This window comes from Canis aureus, chromosome 4 (genome assembly GCF_053574225.1).
Source record: "Canis aureus isolate CA01 chromosome 4, VMU_Caureus_v.1.0, whole genome shotgun sequence".
NCBI lineage: Eukaryota > Metazoa > Chordata > Mammalia > Carnivora > Canidae > Canis > Canis aureus.
Window position 1 is genome coordinate 61222673 of NC_135614.1, and position 21364 is coordinate 61244036.

Genomic DNA, 21364 nt, shown 5'->3' on the forward strand with positions numbered 1-21364 from the left:
GGGGAATCAGACAACAAACAAGAAAATAAGAGGGAGTGATAGAGTCTGTAATGAAGGTCAGGGTGATGCAGTAGTGAGTGACAGGGTGAGGGTGAGGAGGGTTGGAGGCCACCCAGATGGAGTGGTCAGCAAAGGCATCACTGAGGAGCTGCCCTTCCTGGCAAGAAGCTAAGCCATGAGCAGATGTGGGAACAGACAGGCAGAGAAGGGAAGGGCCAGTGCAGAGGCCCTGAGTCACGAACGAGCTTGCAGTAATTGAGGAGCAGAAAGAGGGAAGAGTGTGACCCTCGTACAGTGACCAGAGCGGAGGGTGGTCCATGATGCAGTGGGAAGGAGGCAGGGGTCCCTCACACTGGGCCTTTTAGGTCTGAATAAGGAGCTGGGACTTGGCTCAGTTTTCAGCAGGGGCATGATGTTCTCTAATTTACTTTTTTGAAGAATCACTGTGACTGGTCTGGAAGAGAGTGGGCTGAGGGCGAAGGACCAGGGTGGGGACAGAGTGGCCATCCGGAGGCCCCTGCAGGGGTCCAGGAGCTGCTGCTTCACCTGGAGTGCCGGCAGTGGACGCAGGAAGTGGCGCGACTGCAGGAAGGTTGACTGGCCTCGCTGACGGTTGAACGTGAGGGGCTGAGAGGAAGACGGGAAGCAGAGGGAATACCAGGCATTGGGGAAGAACAACTGAACGGATGGTGGTGCCATTTACTGAGAGGAGAAGGCCGTGGGCTTTGGGGTGGTGGCTGCAGGCGAGTTATTTGTTGCTGCTGTACCTTATAAAGGGGCAAATAAGTATGACAGTGAAGGGAGGAAGTGAATATAATTCAGACTCCACATTCAATTTTGTTAAAAATAACTTGGTACCGGGCTGCCCGGTGTCTCAGGGGTTTAGCGCCTCCTTCAGCCCAGGGCATGATCCTGGGGACCTGGGATCAAGTCCCATGTCGGGCTCCCTGCATGGAGCCTGCTTCTCCCTCTGCCTGTGTCTCTGCCTCTCTCTCTGTGTGTGTCTCTCATGAATAAATAAATACAATCTTTATATAAAAAAAATAACTTGGAACCTACATATTGTGATACGCCAACAAAAAAGCACACTATCATTGCAATACGACTACAGAAAGGAAATTCGCAGCAAGAGTTTTTGGCTGGTGGCTGTGATTCTCCAGGTGGGGTGGGTGGGGGTGGGGACACGTGACTCCTAAGGGGTGTGCCATCGCTTGGAATCTCGGGCCTGGAAGGTGGCCAGGGGTGTGGTGCAAAGAAGATAGATGTTGAGAGTTTTCCAGTTGTGTGTGGGGTGCGTGCATGTGTGTGTGTGTGTGTGTGTGTGTGTGTGTGTCATTGTGCTTGTGTTTTTATTGTATGTTTGCTCTTCTGTCCCATTGCTTTTTGGACGGGCAGGGAGTGTGAAAAAGAATTTAAGGTAAAAAGACTTAGGAATTTGAAAAAGAAGTCAGGGGAAGGCATACTGGCCAACGCCGGCTGTATCAGCAAGGCTATCTGCCACGGCGCCCACGCCTGCTGGGAAAGCCTCCCCAGCGCATGAAGTAATTCAAGGTGGCGACTCTAATCACCAGGGAGTATCTGAGGACGTGGTCCCAGTTACGTTCCCAGGGGAACAACCTTTGGCCTCTTAAGACATCCACTTGTTTTCAGTTTTGAAAGAGCTCACATAGTGAGGGGGTATTTTCCAGAGTTTGAGGTGGTGAAGGGTCAGGAAACACAGACATTAGAGGAAAGGTGAAGGCACAGGGAGCGGTAGCCCAGGGAACAGAAAATTTGGGCGCCAGGTCACTGCCTGCCAAGTCTGGAAGGGATCCCATGGAGGGGTGGCTTGTGTGCTCAGAGATCAATCAGTTATTAAGCACTCAGAACAGCACATCACCAGATACGGGCACTTCCATGCCGTATCCCATGTTGACATCCATCCCAACCACCCTTCGAGGTAGGACCATTTCCTTATTTGCCCACAAAGGGGAAAGTGAGGTTTTAGAGGGATGGAGTAACTTGCTCGCGGAGGTCACACAGCTGCTAAGTGTCGAGCTGGGATTTGAACTCGGGCATTTTGCAACAGGAAGCCTGGGTCCCTGACTGCCACCACCTCTTTCTCCTCCGTCCAGCCCACCATGCTCCCTAGGTCCAATTCTGTCCTCAGACGGTGGGTTTCAAGCACCTCTAGGCCAGACCCCAGGGTTCAACATGAAGTCCCGTGTGCTGCCAGCTTCTAACCTTGAGCCCAGCTCTTAGTCCTGTCCCCTACTGGGACCTCTGTATCCTTGGGCCTGATCCCTGAGTCCCCACGGCCTGGGACTTGAACCTCAACCCAGAGACTGAGGGCCCCTACTGTCCCCTCTCTGACCTGGCCTTGATCTCTTTCCTGTCCGGACACTAGGAGATGGCTGTCCTCAAGTGCCCCGTGGCGGCTCTGAGCTGGATACCTGCGGCCTCCCCAACGCCCCCAGGGAGTGTGCCCCCCCAACCTCACAACTCCTTTACCCAACTCAATCCTCTTCCTTGCCCTGGCAGCTGGATCTGTGCTCCCAGCCCTGGCTCCATCCCAGGGGAGAAGCTTGGGCTCAGTCCTAAGTAGGACACCAGCATGCCTCGTGAAATGCCTGCAGAATGAGTTCTACGGTGCTGGCTGCTGGCGAGGTTTGTGTTTGTGTTTGTGTTTGTTTGTTTGTATGTTTTTAGCCTGCAGCGCTTGAGAGCTTGCTGTGTGCCAGGCACTGAATTAATCATGTCAAATGGATTCCCTCCCGGAACCCTCAAGCAGCCCTGTGAGTCGTGAACAGAAGCTGCAGTGATTACTATTAATGCCCTGGTCTTTCCCCACACCAGAGGTTCTGCTGAGACACCCAGGAGCCCCGAGACCCCAGAAGCAAGAGAAGCAGGCTCTTCCTTGGTCAGGAGCCCACCTCTACTTCCTATCACTCTGACTTGGGGCTCACTACCCTCCTGAGCCAGGGCCAGACTCCAGGCACTGTGGCTGGAGGGAGGTGACCCTCTCCTGCCCATAGCCTGGCTGTGCTCTCATACAGCTGCCTTTGGGTCTCTGTTTGTTTAGGACCCTCCAGGGACAGCTCAGTTGGCCAGGACCGGGGACAGCTCAGCAGATTCTCACAGCCACTGACCCTGCTGCATCACCCACTCAGCTGCTGTCTGCTGCTGAAGACACTCCTGAGAGCTCCAGGCAGGAGGGCCAGATAGTCCCCTGAGCCAGGGAAAGAGCAGCAGGCGTGGGGATGGTCCCAATCCTCCCTGAAGGCTGGGCAGCCTAAGGGGCAGGGGCACCTGAGAACCCCATATTTCCACTGCCCTGTCCCTGCCTGCACCCCTAGCTCCTGAGCAACATATCAGTCATCAGTCACTAGCCGGTCAGAAGGAGAACCAGTCTATGCATTCTGAACAGAAAAATGTAATATAGGGAGGAGATTACATAGGTGGAAGGAGACCCAAGAAGCACCCTAGAGATTAGCAACAGCAAATAGGCACTCTGACCCTTAGGCTAGAGAGACATAGGGAAAAGGCAGTGTTTTTAGTGTCTAGTATGGGAAGCTACTGGACAGGAAGTGGAAGCATAGCCCGGCCTGTCCAGTGGGACTCCAGGGAGGGGCTGTCCGTGGGGGCTGGAACCACGGCCACCGGCCACAAGGAGACATGCTGTCCGAAGGGGGGGAGTGTGGTGGGAGGGGGGGAGAGAGAGAGAGAGAAATACTTGGGTTCTCCCCTCCTCCCTTCCACCAGGAAACCAGAGGATGGAGTGGGGGGTGGGGGTGGGAAATGTGTTCTCCACAGTCCAGAGCGGAGCAGGACAAGGGATGCACATGAGGGTGAGCAAGCAAATAACCAAGCTTTGGAGAAGTGAGCTGCCCAGAGGGATGGCTGCAACTCCTACTCCTGTTCTGCCCTGAACCTCCCGGGGCTCACGGCTGTCCCAGGCCTGCAGCCACCGGTTAGAGCTCTTTCCTCTCACAGGCTCCAAGGACGCCCAGCCCCCTGGTGACCGGCAGATGGGCCCAAGACAGGGCCCCTGGAAGCACCCGGAGATGTGCCGGAAACACGAGGGCTGCCGGAGGCATTGGTAGTAACTGAGTAGGGGCGGCCCGTGCTCCTGAGCCCAGCCATAGGTCAGAGCCCGGGAGGACGAATCTTTGCTTCCTAGGCTGCTACCGGGGCCCCCAGCAAGCCTTGATCCCCAGAGCTGCTGGGTCCCCTGGCAACATGCTCCTGGGTGCAGGAGGCCTGAGCCTATGGCCAGAATTGCTGCCCGATTATTGCCCGAGCGCCCATCTAACCTGTCTGGGTGCAGGAGACAGCACAAAGCCCTATGCTGGGGACAGGTAGGAGAATCCGGGCCACTCATGCCCATGAACATTGCCCTGGGTGGCAAATCTGTGCACCCTGACCCAGCCTGGCAGCACCACGGATGGAGGCGGGGGAGTCCCAGGAATGCCTTTGGGGTGTGACAGGCCCCTCTGAGGGAAGGCCTGTGCCCAACCGCAGCCAGGTGGTCAGGAGCCTGCAACAGGGATGCTCCTCTACATAGGGGAGTAGCAAGCCTTGTCTCCACCCCACATACAGGCAGAAAGGCCTGGTGAACCTTCCTCCAAATGTCCTGCCATCTCTGCCAAGGTCCCCATGATAACGATAACTGTGTTTACTGAACACTAATGTGCCCAGTGCTGGGGCTAAGTGATTTTCTTTTTCTTTTTCTTTTTAAAGATTTTATTTATTTATTCATGAGAGAGAGGCAGAGACAGAAGCAGGCTCCACACAAGGAGCCCAATGCGGGACTCGATCCCGGACCCTAGGATCACGCCCTGAGCCAAAGGCAGATGCTCAACCACTGAGCCACCCAGGGAATCCCAGTGATTTTTTTCTCATTTATCCTGAAAAGGACTTTGCGGGATAGGTACCACAGACATCCTCATGGGTGGGTTAGAAAATACGGCCCACAGTCCAATAAAAATTTGAAGATGGATGGGACACCATCTTCATAAATAAAATCTTTAAAAGAAAAATTGAAGATGGTGACAGTAACGTTAGCATAAAAGGAAAGAGCACTCCCAGAGATCCAAGGAAGGGGATTCACGTCTGAGTAAAGTGGAAAAACATGAAGGCAATTCACAGGAAATAGAAAGTTATGAAACCAATTCTTCAGAGGAGATTCTCCACCCACAACGATCAACCCACACGCAGGCAGAAAATACAAAGGGGGAACCTGTTGTGGCCCACACAATCCCCACAGCGATTTCACATCAAGAAATAAAAACAGGGCACCTGGGTGGCTCAGTCGGTTGAGTGTCTGCCTGGGGTTGAGGGTCCTGGGATAGGGCCCTGTGGCCGGCTCCCTGCTCAGTGGGGAGCCTACTTCTCCCTCTCCCTCTGCCCCTCCCCTGCCCGTACTCTCTGTCTCCCCCTCTCTCTCAAATAAGTAAATAAAATCTTTTAAAAACATTTTTTTTAATTAAAAAAAAAAAAAGTCAAAACCCTGGTTTCTGGCTTCTTTTGAACAATCAGAATGTCTGGCACCACTGGGCTGTCATTCTGATTGGAATGTTGGCTGGAGCCAGAAAGCTGCTAGCTCCTTTGGACTGTGATCTGGCCCCGGGGCGCAGTCCCCATCCCTGTCCGGCTCCCCTAACATCTTTCATCTGGTCCTTCTGCGCCCCCTGCCCAGCCCCATGGGCATTTCGGGGGGACCCTCCGCGGACTGGTGGGGCGCTGCTGCCACCTGGTGGCCACAGCTCACACCTTCCATCATGGCCATTCGCACTGTGCCATCCCGTCCTCTCACCCAACCCCTGAGAACAGGATACGCACCCATCTTACAGATGGGAAAACAGAAGAGGCAAGCTCAGAAATTACCGACGAGAGAACAGATGAGCAAGGCTAAGTGAATGGATTGTTCAGGCTACCCGTCCTTCCTGATACTGCCGGCAGTGGAATCCTGCTCCTTCTGGAACCCAGTCCAGGGTACTTGAGGCTCTGTGCTGCCACAACAGGCCCTACGGTGGCGTCCACGCTGGTCCGGGTGGAGGGAGCCCGTGGCTTCCTGGGATAAGCCAGGACTCTACAATGAGTACTTTTAGAGGACAGGGCAGGCTGGGGACGCTCATCACATTTCTTGGCATGCAGAAACCATGACGAGTGCATCTGCTACTTGTCTATGGTCAAGTAGGCCTTGAACTCAGGATTTCTAAGGTCAAAGGCAAGGCCACTTTTCATACCACCATGCTGCCTCCCCAGGCCTGAGAAGGCTTCTCTTTCCCTTTTGCTTTCCCCGATCCTACTTATCCCAAAGAGCCCGGCACCCACCCTGCCTCCTCCAGGAAGCCTCCCTGACCACCTCAGTTCCCTTCTTCCAAACTCCCCCTAATCTGAGCACCTACCAAGACTGGTCCACAGTACTCTTCTGGGGCCGAAAGCATCCTGCCCTGTGGTACCAGGTAACTGCCTGATGCCTGTAGGTCTTGCCCCTCCAGCTGGCGGGGAGATTCCTTGGAGGTAGGGCATCCTGTCCCCTCTGGGGTGCTGGGATGTAAGCAATATGCATTGAAAATCTATTATTACTTGAGCCATGTGACAGAACTTTGGGAAATCCCAGAATGATCTAGAGCTTGCATCCTAAAATACAACCCTGGGCATGTCATTCCTCTACTTCAATCCTTTCAGTGGCTCTCTCCACTGCCCTCAGAACACAACCCAAAGCTCCTTCCCACGCTGACTAAGCCATCTCTCACTGCATCTAGCACTCCTCCACATACCCTGTGTTCTAGCTCTGCAGCATTTCAGTCCCCTGATGAAAGGTGCTCATGCCCACCTCTGGGCCTTTGCATATATGCCTCAGCTCAGGTATTACTTCTTTCAGGAAGCCTTCCTTAGTTGCCATGTCTCAGTTAGGGGCTGACCCCTCCACTGGGCGCCAGTGGCACCTGTTACCACCCTATCCTAACACTTACACTGCGTGTAACTGACCACCAATGTCTGTTTCCCTCCCCAGACTGTGGGCCTTGGGAGGGACACGGCCCTCATCCACCTGACTTCCCACCATATCCCAGCAGCTCAGGCTGACTCCTGCAGGCGCCAGAGGTGTGCGGTAGACCCTCATCAAATGAACACACTAGAGGCCCTGGGGGGCTCAGTCGGTGAAGCGTCTGCCTTCAGCTTGGGTCATGATCTCAGGGTCCTGGGATTGAGCCCCGAGTTGTGCTCCTTGCTCAGCGGGGAGTCGGCTTCTCCTTCAATCTCCCCACCCTACTCCTGCTTGTGTACACATATGCTCTCTCTTGAATAAAGAAACAAAATCTTAAAAAAAAAAAAAAGAAATTAAAAAATGAACACCTGAAAGAGGAGTCCCATTTTTATGAATAGCAGGTGTCCAGCGAGCACATGTCACACTGGGGCATGTCTATCCAATGGGTAGAGAGTCATGCAAACTCCAGAGACATTTTCATCGTTCAAGCCCTTTATTCTCAGCAGTTCACGTCGCTGATTCACCAAGCTAGAGCTCCTCATAGTAAGCAGGAGTTCGTTCATCTTTCTTCCATATTGTAATCTTGTCCTCGTGGTCAAAACTGGGTTTGGGCCCAAAAGGTTAAAGAGGTCGCACTCTGTTGCAGGGAGCCAGGGCCACCCTCGTGGATTAGTCTTGTTTGGTTCACAGGCAAATACTTGAGCAAGCTTAGTATGTGACGGCCCCACAGTGCAGTAAGACAGTGCAATGGTTCTAGGCATCTGGCAGGCAAAGGCACGTTACACACAGGCCTTGGAGAAAATCCAGGCCATTCTCTCCTTCTCCACATGCATTTTCTCAGCCGTCCGTGACCCTGGCCCTCCTTCCCTGGTCTACCAGAAACCACAGCCCGTGTGCTACCGAATACACTTTCATTCCCCCCAACCCCCCCATATAGATCTGCTTCCGAGTGTGTTCCAGGTTTCTCCCCTACCTTCAAGAACATCCAGTTTTGTTCAGGTCCCTCTTAATGGCACTTCATAAATATACATTCTGGGGCCTGACAAAACAGGCTGTCCTCTTCCAAACCACTTCTAAAACTGCGTGTTCGAAACCACGGAGCTAGGACAGAACTCAGGTGGGGTGCACCCTAGCTTACCACGGGTGGCCACTTCTGACCGCAGGCCTGTCTGGTCCACTACTGCGTGTCCCCAGTCCCAGTGACACCCCAGAGGTATCTGGGAAGGCTTCCTGAGTGCCTGAGGCCCTGGCCACACACCAGACCAACTCCACTGGAATCTCTGGGTGTGGGGTGGGGGGATCCTGGCCTCAGCCACAGCTGCAGCTGCCCAGGTACCACAAGCAGCCAAGTCGAGAAGCCTGAGCTGGGGTTCTAGCACACAGGAGATTCTCAGTAAGCTCAGGAACCCACAAATAGACTGCTTATCTCATTATCTGCTCTCCTGTGCTTCCTATTTGTATTAGAAATGTGAGCAGGAAAGAGAAAGGAAAATGAGGTACGAGCGTCTCACAGAGTGAATCCAGTGCCGGGAGAGGGCCGGCGGGGACTGAGCTTCTCTTGCGCTATGCATCTTCCTGTTTCACAAGCCGAGGAGCGAGGTGCGGACTCTCACACAGGCACATATGTATTTCATAAAAGCCCTCCAAAAACCAGAGCTGCCGGCTTTAGGCACTACAGTTACAATACCACGGAGATGTTCTTGGAAGTACGTCTAAACTGCCACCGGTTTTTGCCCCCACTCTCTAACCTGGGTCGGTTCCAAAATGTAGAATTTGTATTAAAGATCAGGCCCGACCACCTTTTCCCTCTGCTGTGAACCTTGAGATGTACCTTAGCCCAAGTGACAACTGAGCAGTGATGATTCAACAGGGGGGTTGAACAGATTCAACTCCCAACGGGTCGGTCTGCCTTGAACAGGAACTGTTTTTCCATTTCCAGGTCCTTAGAAAGGGATGACAGTGGATTGATCTCACCAAGTTCTGAAGATTGGCCACCTGGTCCGCAGTGTGGAAGGATCCTGAGGCAGCCCCTGGGCTGAGCCGAAGGACGCCAGGCTGATTCCCAGTGCCTGACCCAGCCGGGGGCAGGGCCGCGACCACATGCGGGCTTCTGTGTGCAGCTGGGCCAGCTGCTGCTGGGGCCACTCTGAGACCACTCTGAGGGGGTGCGTTCCTGCTACCAATGGCCATTTACATTTATATTGCACTTCACAGTGTACAATGAGCTTCCCGTCCTTAGCCTCAGGCCATTCTCACCACAACCCTATGTATTAGGTCTTTGTGGATGGGAAAACTGAGATCAGGTTGTGTCCTATATGTCTAAGGCCCTACAACCGACAGCACAGTCACTGCTGCCTCCAGGCCCTGAAACCACCAGGGGTTCCCCCTGCCTCCTGACTTCCAACAGGAAAGCAAGCCATCACCTGTGCTCCCCCACCTACTGGGCTTTTGCTTACCTGCTGCACAGAGTTGCCTAAGTGATTTGCATGCCCTGTTCTTTCGTCCAGGGAACACAATAGCAGTGGTGTACAACAGCCTCACACGCCCCACGGGACACACCCTCAAAATTTCCCCTTCCCTGGGACAGCCTCTGGATTTGCCTAAACATATTCCAGAACTGTGACCTGGCCACACCTGCCCCAGGGCTGAGCCAAGAATCTCCTGAGAACCTTTCCACAAGCCCTTGCTCCCCTGCTAGGGCGGGCTCCGAGGGGGTTCACTGCCCAGGGTGACTCAGCTCCCAGGGTGAGTCGGCTGTGCTGTCTCCTGATGCCACATGGAGGATGTGAACTGTCAGGCTAGGCAGTTCAGGACTCCTCCAGTGGGCCCCTGCCCTTGCTACCTGCACCACCCCATCGCACACAGGTAATATTCACCTGGGTGGCCCACACCGGGGGCCAGGCCTGGATGAAGTGAAAGCACAGGCAAGACTGGTCATAAGCTACAGCAAGTCTGTATCAACCGGACCTGCGATCCAGGCTGCCGTGACTTCAGATGGGAACCACTTCTTCTGCAGACCTAACAAGTGGTTCTGGCCAGAGCCTTTCATGCTCCCCTCTGCCAGGCGCTCTTGCAAGACCCACCACCTCCTCTGGCTGCCCTTCACTCTCCCTTGGCCGGATCTCCCCCTCCACCCCTGCCTCCTCTTCGCTTCCTTTCCCTGGCCGGCTCACAGCATCTAAGCCTCCTCCATCCCTTAGCAGCACGGGGCTCCAGGCAGGGCACCCTAAGAGGGCAGGCTCCAGCCCCAGGGAGCTGGGCTCGGGGCCCTGGCCAGGAAGCTGGAAGGCACATATCCCCTCTGCCCGTTCACTTCCACGAGGCTCCATTCTGGGTTCCCTTTCTTGTCCTGGGCCTCCAGGACTGTCACCAGCTGGCCCGCCTGCAGACTCACTTCATGGCTGCTTCTGGCCACAAAGGGGTACACCGCCACCACCTGAAACACATGGAGGATGACACAGTAATGGTTGGGGTGGGAGGACCACCCAGAGAGGCTGCTCATCCTGTTCCCTCCACCCGACTCAGTCCCCATGGCTGAGCAGTCACCGCCTCCCCAGGACACACTTTATGCTATCGAGGAAGGCTACCCCTGCCATTGCCACACCAATCCCTACTGCGTGCCAGGCTCTGTGCCAGCACTTTACCTGGGGTTGATTTTCACAATGCTGTAATTCTCCTTGCCCCATTTTTCAGCTAAGGAAATGGAGACTCAGAGAAGTCAAAGAACTCATTTAAAATCACACAGCAATGAAGCCAGGCCTGTCTGAATGGGTGCCCTTGGTCCACTGTTGGCACCCCACTGAGAGGACGTGGCACCCTCTCCCCCAACACCCTCCCTGGATCTCAGGATGTCACCTGCCCAGGTCTGCTTGCCACCTTGGAGTAGAGCCTGGGGATTAGGAGACTTGGTTATTTTTTTAAGGAAAGCCATTGAACTGAAGAAAAAATTGGAGGGGAGAGCTTTTATTAGGCTAATATTTCACCCCCCCGGCCTCAGTTTCATCATCTGTGAAATGGAAATAGTAACATCCTCCCCCTCCAGGCAATTGTGGGAATTCAATGACCGAGGTATACACCTGCACCTGGTACATGCTCAGGGCTCAGTAAACACACGCTGCTCTGGTTACATTTACCATTCCTGTTACTGTGGCCAAGCTTCAGGAATAATCAGAAGCAAGGGAGGACTGGGCCGATCCCACACACGTGGACCCATGAACATAGGAAGCAGCTGATGTGTCTGGGAAGCTGGATGGGGCTCCTAGAGACATTGCCCACACTGGGTGGAACTGGGGCTGAGCTGGGGGGCCAGGCCCTCCTGGGAGCTCCCTGTGGTCCTTGGCTAATAGGCGGGGAACATCCAGTAAGAGGCTGCCCCAGTGCACTGCTTGTGGCTTATGCTCCAGGCACTGGCCCTCAGAGCCTTCCTGGGGTTGTGCCACAAGCTGCACACCTCAGATTCTGCTGGCTTCTATGCAGCCCCCATGCAGCCCACTTGAGGCTCCTCCTGGCCTCAGGCATCCCTCCCCCTCCCTCCCCCGGCTAGTCACTGCCAGCCTCTGGGTTCCCACTGCTGTTCCCTGTCACCGCTCCCGCCCTTTGTGCTGCTCACCTGTCCCCTGTGAAGCTCTTCTGTAACTGGGAGTGCAGTTTCCATTTACTAAGGCTCACATATGCCCAGCCGGGCCTCCCTATCTCATCCAGCCCTCACAGCGACCCCTCTGAGCTCCTCCCTCCTCAAGGACTCTCTCAGCAAAGCCAAACCCTTCGATGGCTTCCTATCACTTTTGTTGTTGTTTTGAGATATAATTCAAATGCTATTAACGATCCTCTTTTTAAAGTGTACAGTTCAGTAGTTTTGAATGGGTTCAAAGCCTGTGCCACCACATTACTAATTCCAGAACATTTTCGTCACCTCAAAAAGAAAGAAAACCCATACCAGATAGCAGTCCCTTCCCAACCCGCACCCCAGCCCCTGCCAACCACTGATCTACTTCCTATCTCTATGCACTTGCCTATTCTGGCCATTTCATATGAACAGAGTCATACGACACGTGGCGTTTGTACCAAACTACATGTGGCAGCACATAATGGCACTTCCTTCTTTTCTGTGGTCAAGTAATATTTCATTGTATGGCTATGCCACATTTTGCTTATCCATTCATCCACTGATGGACATTTTGGTTGTTTCTGCTTTCTGGAAATTATGAATAATGCTACTATGAACATGCATGTAGGTTTCCCACTGCTTTGAAGCGAAGGCTGACCCCCTCGCCAGAGCCACAAGGCCCTGCTGGCTTGGCCCTGCCCATCTCTCTATCAGCACCTCACCCCTACCTTCCCTTCCCCGGCCACACTCCTTTCATTTAGCTTCTCATGCACCCCACCTTTGTCCACATACATATACTGGGCTTTTGCGCTCACTATGCACACCTTCTGGGGAGCTCTTCCCATCCACACCCTGGCACGCTCTCTTTATCCAATTAATCCCTGCTCACCCTTCAAATCTGAGCAAAAGCATCGTTCTCAGAAAAGCCTTTCTTGAACTTCTCCTATACCCAGTGCTCTGGCATTTATCACTGCCACAACTTCACAATTATCCACATGATTATTTGATCAATTGCTGTTTTCTCCACCCCCAGATTATAAATCTGAGGAAGGCAAGGACCAAGATTTACTTTTGCTCATCATTACATCTCTTATCTAGCACACTGCCTGGCAAATACTGAATGAATGAATGAATGAATGAATGAATGAATGAATGAATAAACGAACGAACGAACAAACAAATCCTACTTGCCCTGCTGATAGGGAGCAAGGAGTTATTGACATGGTAGGGATGAGAGGCTCCTTTTTCCCAGTCCACTCCTGACCAGGACACTGGTGTGGCCAACTGACCAAGGCCCTGGCCTCACAGTGTGGGACCCTCTCCACACAGGAACAAAGTCAAGGCCCCCCACTCCAGGTGACCATGGGGAGGCAAACCCCATCCCTCTCCCAGACTCACCTGGGTCACCACTGGGACAGAGGAGACTGGGGCTGGGGTGGGCTCTGGTGTCAGGTGACGGGAGTCCTTGTGAGGCCATTCTTGCCCTCGGACCTCCTCCTGACTGGGGGTGACATGGTACAGCTCCAGTTTCCCAGCCGGTACGTACCCTCGATGTCCTAAGGGACATACATGTAGAACGTTATCTGGCTGCAGACCACCCTTCCCACCCCTTCTGGTGGTAGAGGAAGTCACCACCATCCATGGATGTGAATGCCTCCAGCACAGCTTCCCAGCACTAAAGAGGACCTGAAAAGGTCATCCAGGAACCTCACAATCCCACCCCTAACCCACCTACACTCCCTGTTTCCAGCTTCTGCTTGCACACCCCTGGTGACAGGGAGCTCATTCTCTACCAAGGCAGCCCACTCTGTTTTGAACAGCTTTGACAGAAATAAAAGGTTCTTCTTCTGGCTGGCATGAAAACTGCTTTCCTGGTGTGGGGCCCACTGGCCCCCTTCTCCTCAAGCATAGGCCTAGAGTAGGGCTGCTTCCTCACCCAGGATGGCTTCTTCCAAGAGGCAGAAACTGCTCCTCTCTTCGCTAAGTGGCCCCAGTTCCTGCTCATGAACAACTACTCCAGTGCTGTTCTGGTTGCCATCACTGCATGTGGCCAGCACCTCTTGAGAGCTTGCTAAGTGCCAGAACTGGCATCGATTGTCCCGTCTTCACATCAACCCTCCAGCTCAGTCTCCATTAGATGGCTGAGCCACCGGAGCTCAGAGAGCCTCTCTAACTTCTCTGAGATCACCCGGGTAGTAAAGTGGTAGACCGGGGACCCAAACTCTGTCCTCTTGACCCCAGCAGCCAGCTCGGATCCTCATTTGGCTGTTTGTCAACTAGTCATGAGGCTGTCCTTTCATGGTTTCTGCTGGCTTGTAACATTTTTCTCCGTGCCTAGCGTGGAGCCCAACATGGGCTTGAACTCAAAGCTCTGAGATCAAGACCTGAGCTGAGATCAAGAGTCAATACTTAATTTTCTGATAGAACAAGTCTAAGGTTTAAAGAGTGAGTCTATCAATAATATGAATAAGGGGTACCTGGGTGGCTCAGTGGTTGAGCATCTGCCTTCAGCTCAGGTCATAGTCCTGGGGTCCAGTGATTGAGTCACACATGGGCTCCCTGCAAGGAGCCTGCTTCTCACTCTGCCTATGTCTGCCTCTTTGTGTCTCTCATGAATAAATAAAATCTTAATAAAAATAATATGAATAAAATCACGGGTTTGTGTACTAGTTATACTTTTTCTCAGATCATAAAAATATTCCTGTAACAATTATAATAAACCGTCTGGAGGGGTAAAACTGTCCATGGATCCCCTCCCAATAATCCTGCATGGCCCTCCACTTGGGGGCCACATGCCTCTCTCTGGAAGACACTGCCAGGCCACCTCCTCTTGGGTGCAAGGTATCACCTGCCTCCTGTCCAATTATACTGGGGCACCCAGACATGAGCAGCACATCCAATGGTGGAACCAGTGCATGGGAGACAGGCCCACACATCCCTCATTCTGGATGCCAGATGTCTCCCATGTAGCTGGGATCGAAGCACCCCCTCTGCATATCTACCTCTTTCAGGGTGAGGCTACAGTTCTCTCCATATCTGTCTACCTCAGGGGTCTGTGAGGTCACCAAGGCAGCGTCCTAGTCTTCCTTGCACAGTGCCCAGCACACAGCAGGTGCCTGATAACGGATCTGTGGCATGTCACTGACCACACTGAGCTGGCTGTGCTCCAAGCCATGCATTTTTCACCTGTGCCAATTCCCATCCTGGATTTGCACAGTCAGACCCCTGCCCACACCAGTGCCTGCATCTCCCTGCTGGCTTCCCATTGCGGGTTTCCCCAGAGGGAGGGGAAGAGCCCATGAAGCTCCACATACCCCCAGTGTCCACTAGCCAGCGGCTGCTGTTGCCTTTTGTGTCCTTGTTTTGAAGGAGAGCCACAATTTGGCCCCGTGGCAGTGTCAGGTCCAGAGTCCCAGCTCCGCTGATGTTGCTCGTCACCTGGTACAGCTTTTCGGGGCCATACCTGCTCAGGAGAGCCTGCACCTGGCGTTCAGCCCCTGGAAGGAGTGGCTGGGGGGGAGGAGGGATGAAGAGAGACACAGGTGCCTGAGTCGGCATGTCCAAGCCAGTGCCTGTGTTTGCCCGCCCGCTGACAGCCAGGAGTCGTGGGCCGAGCCTACCTCTGCTGCCAGTGGGCAATTGTCTCCTCACTAATAGATGGCTGACTTGGAGGAAGAACACAGACTCTCAGTATCCAAAGGAAGCTCAGAAAAAAACCCTCTAATTTAGGGATCCTGGGTGGCTCAGAGGTTGAGTGTCTGCCTTTGGCTCAGGTGGTGATCCTGGGGTCCTGGGATCGAGTCCTGCATCGGGGTCTCCACAGGAAGCCTGCTTCTCCTTCTGCCTGTGTCTCTGCCTCTCTCTTTCTGTCTCTCATGAATAAATAAGTAAAATCTTTAAAACAAAAACCTTTAATTTAACCTCTGAAACCCCTCCGAGGTCTAAACTTCTGGGATTTTCTAAAATCCTAATTCAGGTTCCCAAATTTCTCCAGGTTACAGAACTCCAGGATTGGGCCCTATATTCTGGCCAGAGCATCAAGCTAAATTATCCTGCAGGAAAAAGCCTGCCACAGGTCTTTCAGCCTGAATGAGCAGGACTCTGAGTTTCAGGCAGGCACCGGGCCTTACTCACGCAGCTACTCTGACAGCCAGCACAGGGTGACACGTGTAGACCCTCCCTCACGTGTGAAGAAGTGCTACTTTTATTCCACAAGTATTTACTGAGCACCTACTGTTTTATTTTTTAATTTTTAAAAAAGATTTTATTTATTTATTCATGAGAGACAGAGAGAGAGGCAGAGACACAGGCAGAGGGAGAAGCAGGCTCCATGCAGGGAGCCTGTCATGGGACTCGATCCCAGGACCACCACCTGAGCCGAAGGCAGACACAACCTCTGAGCCTCCCAGGCTCCCTAAACTGGGAGATTTTTTTTCTGAGCCACCCAGGCGTCCCGTACCTACTGTTTACAAGGCACAGTAAGCCTTGTGAATGGGGTAGCAGAAACATAGGAGACAGCTTTGCCCTGATGGAAATTGCCATCCAGCTGGGAAGAATGACTCAGTGGCACTTTCCACACATCCAAAAATCTCCTGGCATTGCCTTTGTTTTCTTGTTCATTGCTTCCAGCAAAAGTCTCACCAAGAAGGGGCTCAGGGGTGACTGTCCCCTTTTTTATAAAACAAAGGAGAAACTAAAAATGTTGAATACAGATTGACGATATATTCCCTCTCTGACTAAATGTGTGTATCTAGCCATCATATTATACATAGTTATTTTTGGGGAGGAGATGCTTGGTGTGGGAAAGGCAGGCAGAAGTGCCCTTCGGGGACCTCTGGGCACAGACTGCCATCACCCCTGCTCCAGTGGGTTTGCTAGTTAGGATCAAGAACCAGGAGAACCTGATATTTCTAAATAGGCCCTTAGGTGGAAGTGGAGACAGAGCAGCTTTTTTTTTTTTTTTTTTTTTTTCCAGAATGGAGCTGTTAACCCGAGTAGAAAAGCCAGTGGTGTAGAAACATCTGCCTTCTTTCTCAAACCGGGAGGCCCAGGCAGAGAACGGCAGTATTCCCTGGAGGTACCAAGAGGAAACATGGGAAAGTATCACCAGGACTGTATCTGTCCTGGGTGCCACCTCACGTCTGTGGGCTCTGTACCCTTGGCCAAAGAAGTCAGGAATTTATAGGAGGGGTGTGTGGGGTGGGGCTGAAACATAGGTGGAAAAGAGGGAGTATCTCTTCTCTTCCTGTCAATTTGCAAAACACATTGGGATATGGTCTTTCCATTCGTTTCCGTTGTTTTGTTTTTCTGAGTCTTCTCTTTTTTTCTATAACCAACCTGGAATGCTGAGTGGCTGCTCTGCTCTTTATTTTCCACACCTGTCCTCCCCCCACACTGCAGGGCCCAATGCCACTCCCCTACACACCCTTCCCGTCCCCCCCAGGGGACCTGGGACCTGCGGCTGGGGCAGTCTCAGTGGGTTGGGTGGGGTGGGGGGAGGGCGGCTGTGGCCCAAGGAGTCAGCCCTCCTCAGAGAGGACCTGCTTCTCTGATAGGTCTTTGACCTTCTCTGCATTGCAGCCAGGTGTGCAGGCCACCTGGCTGGGGTGGCTCTGCTGGGCTCCTTTACTTATGTCTCTGTGTCTCCCTTCTGGGGAATCCTGGCACTATCTCCTGACACTTCACTTCACATTTCACATGTAATTGAATATACGGCTTCAGTTTCCCCCAGTCCAGGCCTGCCATTCTGGGATCCCCTTCTCCCTTCAGCTACTTCAGTTCTGCTTAGAAAATATACAACTTGGGGATCCCTGGGTGGCACAGCGGTTTAGCGCCTGCCTTTGGCCCAGGGCACGATCCTGGAGACCCGGGATCGAATCCCACGTCGGGCTCCCGGTGCATGGAGCCTGCTTCTCCCTCTGCCTGTGTCTCTGCCTCTCCCCCTCTCTCTGTGTGACTATCATAAATAAATAAAAAATTAAAAAAAAAAGATAAAAAAAGAAAATCTGGGATCCCTGGGTGGCGCAGTGGTTTAGTGCATGCCTTTGGGCCAGGGCACAATCCTGGAGACCCGGGATCGAATCCCACGTCAGGCTCCCGGTACATGGAGCCTGCTTCTCCCTCTGCCTATGTCTCTGTCTCTCTCTCTCTGTGTGTGCGACTATCATAAATAAATAAAAATTAAAAAAAAAAAAAAGAAAATCTACAACTTGGATATATCCTTTGAGTCGACTAGAAGATGCCCTTTCCTTATATTGTAGAGAAAAATGTTTTCCCCCCAAAAAAGCATTTGACCAGCTGAAGTCTGTAAACCATAATGCAGCCGAGATACTCTTTGCAATTAAAAATTCCATTGCAAAAATAAAATTTAAATGAGGTGTTATTCCAACTTTTTATTTATCCTAAATGCTGGTATTTGAAGCAGGTTTGGTGAGATGGTGAGGAAACAGAATAAGCTTTGATAAAAAGAAAAAAAAAGTGCAAGTTCCAGGTTTTTGGATGCTAATGCCACTTGTCTGTTCTTATGTCTGATTTCGCTTACTATTCTGCTGTGCTGTGTACCGGCCACGAAGAGCATGTGCATAGGTGGGTGTGAATCCCAACACCCCCTCCAGCTCACAGACAGAAAGAAGAGGGAAAGGGCCCAAGGAGCACCAGGGATGTGCAAGGAGAGCGGAACAGGGGTGGGGCCTTGCCTCACTGGCAGGTGAAGGTCTGGACTCTCCACGAGGCAAGGACCAGCACTTACTTGGGTGGCGGGAGGCGGCAGCACTTTGTCCAAGTTCTCTCGAAAGGAGCGAAGCTGGTGACCAGTCTGGCCCAGCGTGTCCTCTACCAGCTTCCTGAAGGCTGGCTCCGAGAGGTGGGAGTGGGGCAGCTGGGTAGGACAGACATGTCATCAGAGCATTCTCTGGGACAAAGGGGACAGACTCTGGCAGCCTACCTTCTAGCCCCAGATGTGTGAAGTTGGGTCTTTTTGTCTGGGACTACCCCACTCAGGGTCCTTTGAGAAAGTGTGCCTGGGGGAAGGGGGGGTCCATGAGTACTGCCTGCCGTGGAGCTGTAGCCACAGGGCTGGCGGTCACGGCCTCCCTTCTCCCATAACTGTGAGCAGCCCACAGACTAGATGATAAACCCAAGCAAGACCAAGTGGAATCCTCCCGTCAGATTTAGCATACGAAGGCTGAGAACGAGAGGAAAACTGTTCCTTTAGATCCCGAGGTGTGAAGGTGTCTGCGATGTAAAGCTGTCTCTCCCACCACGCAGAAAAAGGTCGGCCAAGAATGAAGCCGGCCCAGAGAGGGAAACAGGGCTGGGAGGTGGAGCAAAAGTCGGAGCCCTGACGACACTGTACTGAATGTACCCTGTCGGAGGCTCGACCCCCTCCCAGGTCTCCCTGTTATGCAGGTTAGGATGTTCTTCTTTATGCCTAAGCTGGCTGGGAACCCAAGGAGTTCTGAGGAACGCTCCATCAGAGACCTTGGCCCTGCTAGCCACCTCCAGCATTCTTACCCTGGAGGAACCAGTAACAGAGACGCGTCTTCTCTGCTTGTCACCAAACCCCCGGCTCTTGGTTCTGACCTGGTGCCTTTCCACCACCCCCGGGAGGCAGACAGACTTTTGTTCTACCATGCAGGCCTTCCCCGGGCTCCACAGGACCGGTCCAGGTGGATGGGCCACGAGCCACAGGCAAAGAAGCTGGCACCAATCACTGACTGGCCCGAACATTCTAAATTACAGGAGAGGCCCTCTTTCTGCTTTTATAAAGTTGATCTTCCCGCTATTGGCATTCTGCAACAGTCCCCAGCCCTGCACCTCCCAGTCTAACACGAGGGGCCTGGCCGCCCTGCAGACAAAACTAGAGGGCAGGAAGAGAATGCCAGGATCGGCTAATCAGATTGACCCTCTGCCTTAAGGAAAGAGGAACGCTTCTTTTTACAGATGGTTCAGGCTTAATTAAATTCAAAGGGAGTGTCTGAGACAGAACTCTGTACTAAATGCTTTGAAGGCCAAAAAGAATAAAAGCCAACAGTTCCAGCCCTCCTCAATAAGGAGAAACAGCTTCACTCAGCACCCCAACCAAAGGCAACCTCTGCTAAGTGCTTAGTTGCACATCCTAAGGGCTGTTGGACTACAGAGGATGGGTGAGTTCTCCCAGCCGGAGGGGGATCCTGAGAGCTTCAGGGGGAGCTTCATTCACCTGTCACATATTTGGGGTGTTCCTACCATACACCATGCACTGGGACAGGCATGGCAGGCAATGGGCTGGGGGGGGCATTCCAGGAAGGAAGGAGTCTATGCAAAGGGACGTGGTCATGCTCAGAATGGGTGTGCTGGAACCAGGACTGTAGGTGCGCAGTGGGACAAGATGCTGCCGAGGTGGTGAGGCATGCGTGGGGGACCACTGAGCTGGGGCCCATGAAACACAGGAGATGGCATGTGGTATGAGGAGTGCTGGAACTGCCCCAGGGCCAGCTCTTCTCATAGGCTGCCAAGCACTGTTCAGAGTCCAGGCTCTGGAGTGGAACTGTCAGGGTTCAAATCCTGCCATTAGCTATGTGGCCCTGGGCATGCTGTTGAACCTCTCTGTGCCTCAACTTCCTTTCGGAATGAGGATAATGATGTTACCTGCTCTACAAGGTCACTGTGAGGAGGAGGTGGGATGATACAGAGAAGGTATGCAGTAAGTGCTCATGAAGACGCAGCTTCTAGAAGTAGGCAGGAACACCAGCTGGAGACATTTACCCCTGATTGTGTAGAAGGGGCCTGGCCTCTGTCACCAACTTCTTCTAATACACTCCAAGGATTGACCCCAAGGTCTGCTATTTTCCCAGCAGAGCCTTTTGCTTCTGAATCCCAGAGCCCATGAATGGCCTGGAGTTCCAGTTCTATCCTTGCTTTCATGATGTGATTCCACTAGTGCAGGGAGAACTGGCACAAGAGAGATCCAGAAGGTGTCTGGGGCCACCTCCTGAGCACCTGATGGCCTAATCTCACTCCATCCCAGCCCATGCCAACAGCTGGCTGAAGGCGCTATGAGGCCTTGCCTGGCTATTCTGCAGAGGAGCCCCAGTCCCAGAGGCCTCACCTGGGCCAAGCTGCCCTCTGCCCTCTGCAGCACGTGCTTTGCAAGGTCCCGCTGGAGGCCCACGAACGTGCACAGGATCTGGCCCAGCCAGTGCATGGCCAGCTGGTTAAGCTGTGGTAGCTCGGCCACTAAGAGGGAGTTGAGGGCCTGGTACGTGTGCCGGGCCTCCTGCTCCTCGTATGTCACACTGCCCGCCTCCAACAGCTTCTCTTCCACCCTCTCGAAGTCCAGTAGTTTGTCCAGACGCTTCTTGATCAGGTTCTGAGGGCCAGCCAGGGCTTTAGCCAGGCTGCACAATGGCTGCCACACCAGGCCTTCCAGCCGCTGCTTCTGTGGGGAGAGGTGAGCTTGGGGCTGGGGAAGGAGGTGGCAAAGGGTAGGCACTGCGAGAACGGGATTTGGGACCTAGGTAGCACCAGTCCCACACCGACCAACTAGCTCTGACCTCTTGCATGTTATCTATCTTTCTTGTGCCTCAACACACTCATCTGAAAAATGGGGATAGTGCATATATGAGCTTAGCAGAGTGCCTGGCACTTCCTAACATCTGCACACGGATCTTAAAAGATTTTGTAGAGAGTGGTGATCACAAACACAGTCTTTGGGGATCAGATCTCATCTACTAACTGACCACCTGAATAACTTAGGAAGTCATCGTCTCTTGGCCTCTAGCTCTTGCCTGCAGAATGAGACTCTT

The 21364-nt window shown here is 53.0% G+C and overlaps 1 protein-coding gene and 1 long non-coding RNA gene across 4 annotated transcripts in view; one reads left to right on the forward strand and one right to left on the reverse strand.

Annotated features, from left to right (window-relative positions):
- Positions 1-1869: 1869 nt before the first annotated feature.
- On the forward strand, positions 1870-7274 carry LOC144312832 (uncharacterized). Its single transcript, XR_013378461.1, has 3 exons — positions 1870-1939; positions 2521-2646; positions 7001-7274. It is a non-coding gene; the product is annotated as an uncharacterized LOC144312832 (long non-coding RNA).
- Positions 7275-7447: 173 nt separating this feature from the next.
- The window catches only part of ARHGEF37 (Rho guanine nucleotide exchange factor 37), a 54801-nt gene continuing 40884 nt past the window's right edge, over positions 7448-21364 (reverse strand). For all 3 annotated transcript variants that reach the window (XM_077895938.1, XM_077895936.1, XM_077895935.1), the window contains exons 9-13: positions 20668-20997; positions 18328-18456; positions 14894-15089; positions 12978-13135; positions 7448-10409 (exon numbers count right to left, since the gene is read on the reverse strand). In XM_077895938.1, the coding sequence (XP_077752064.1) occupies positions 10200-10409; positions 12978-13135; positions 14894-15089; positions 18328-18456; positions 20668-20997 (1023 nt within the window). In that variant the 3' untranslated portion in view covers positions 7448-10199. The remainder of the gene's footprint in view (positions 10410-12977; positions 13136-14893; positions 15090-18327; positions 18457-20667; positions 20998-21364) is intronic.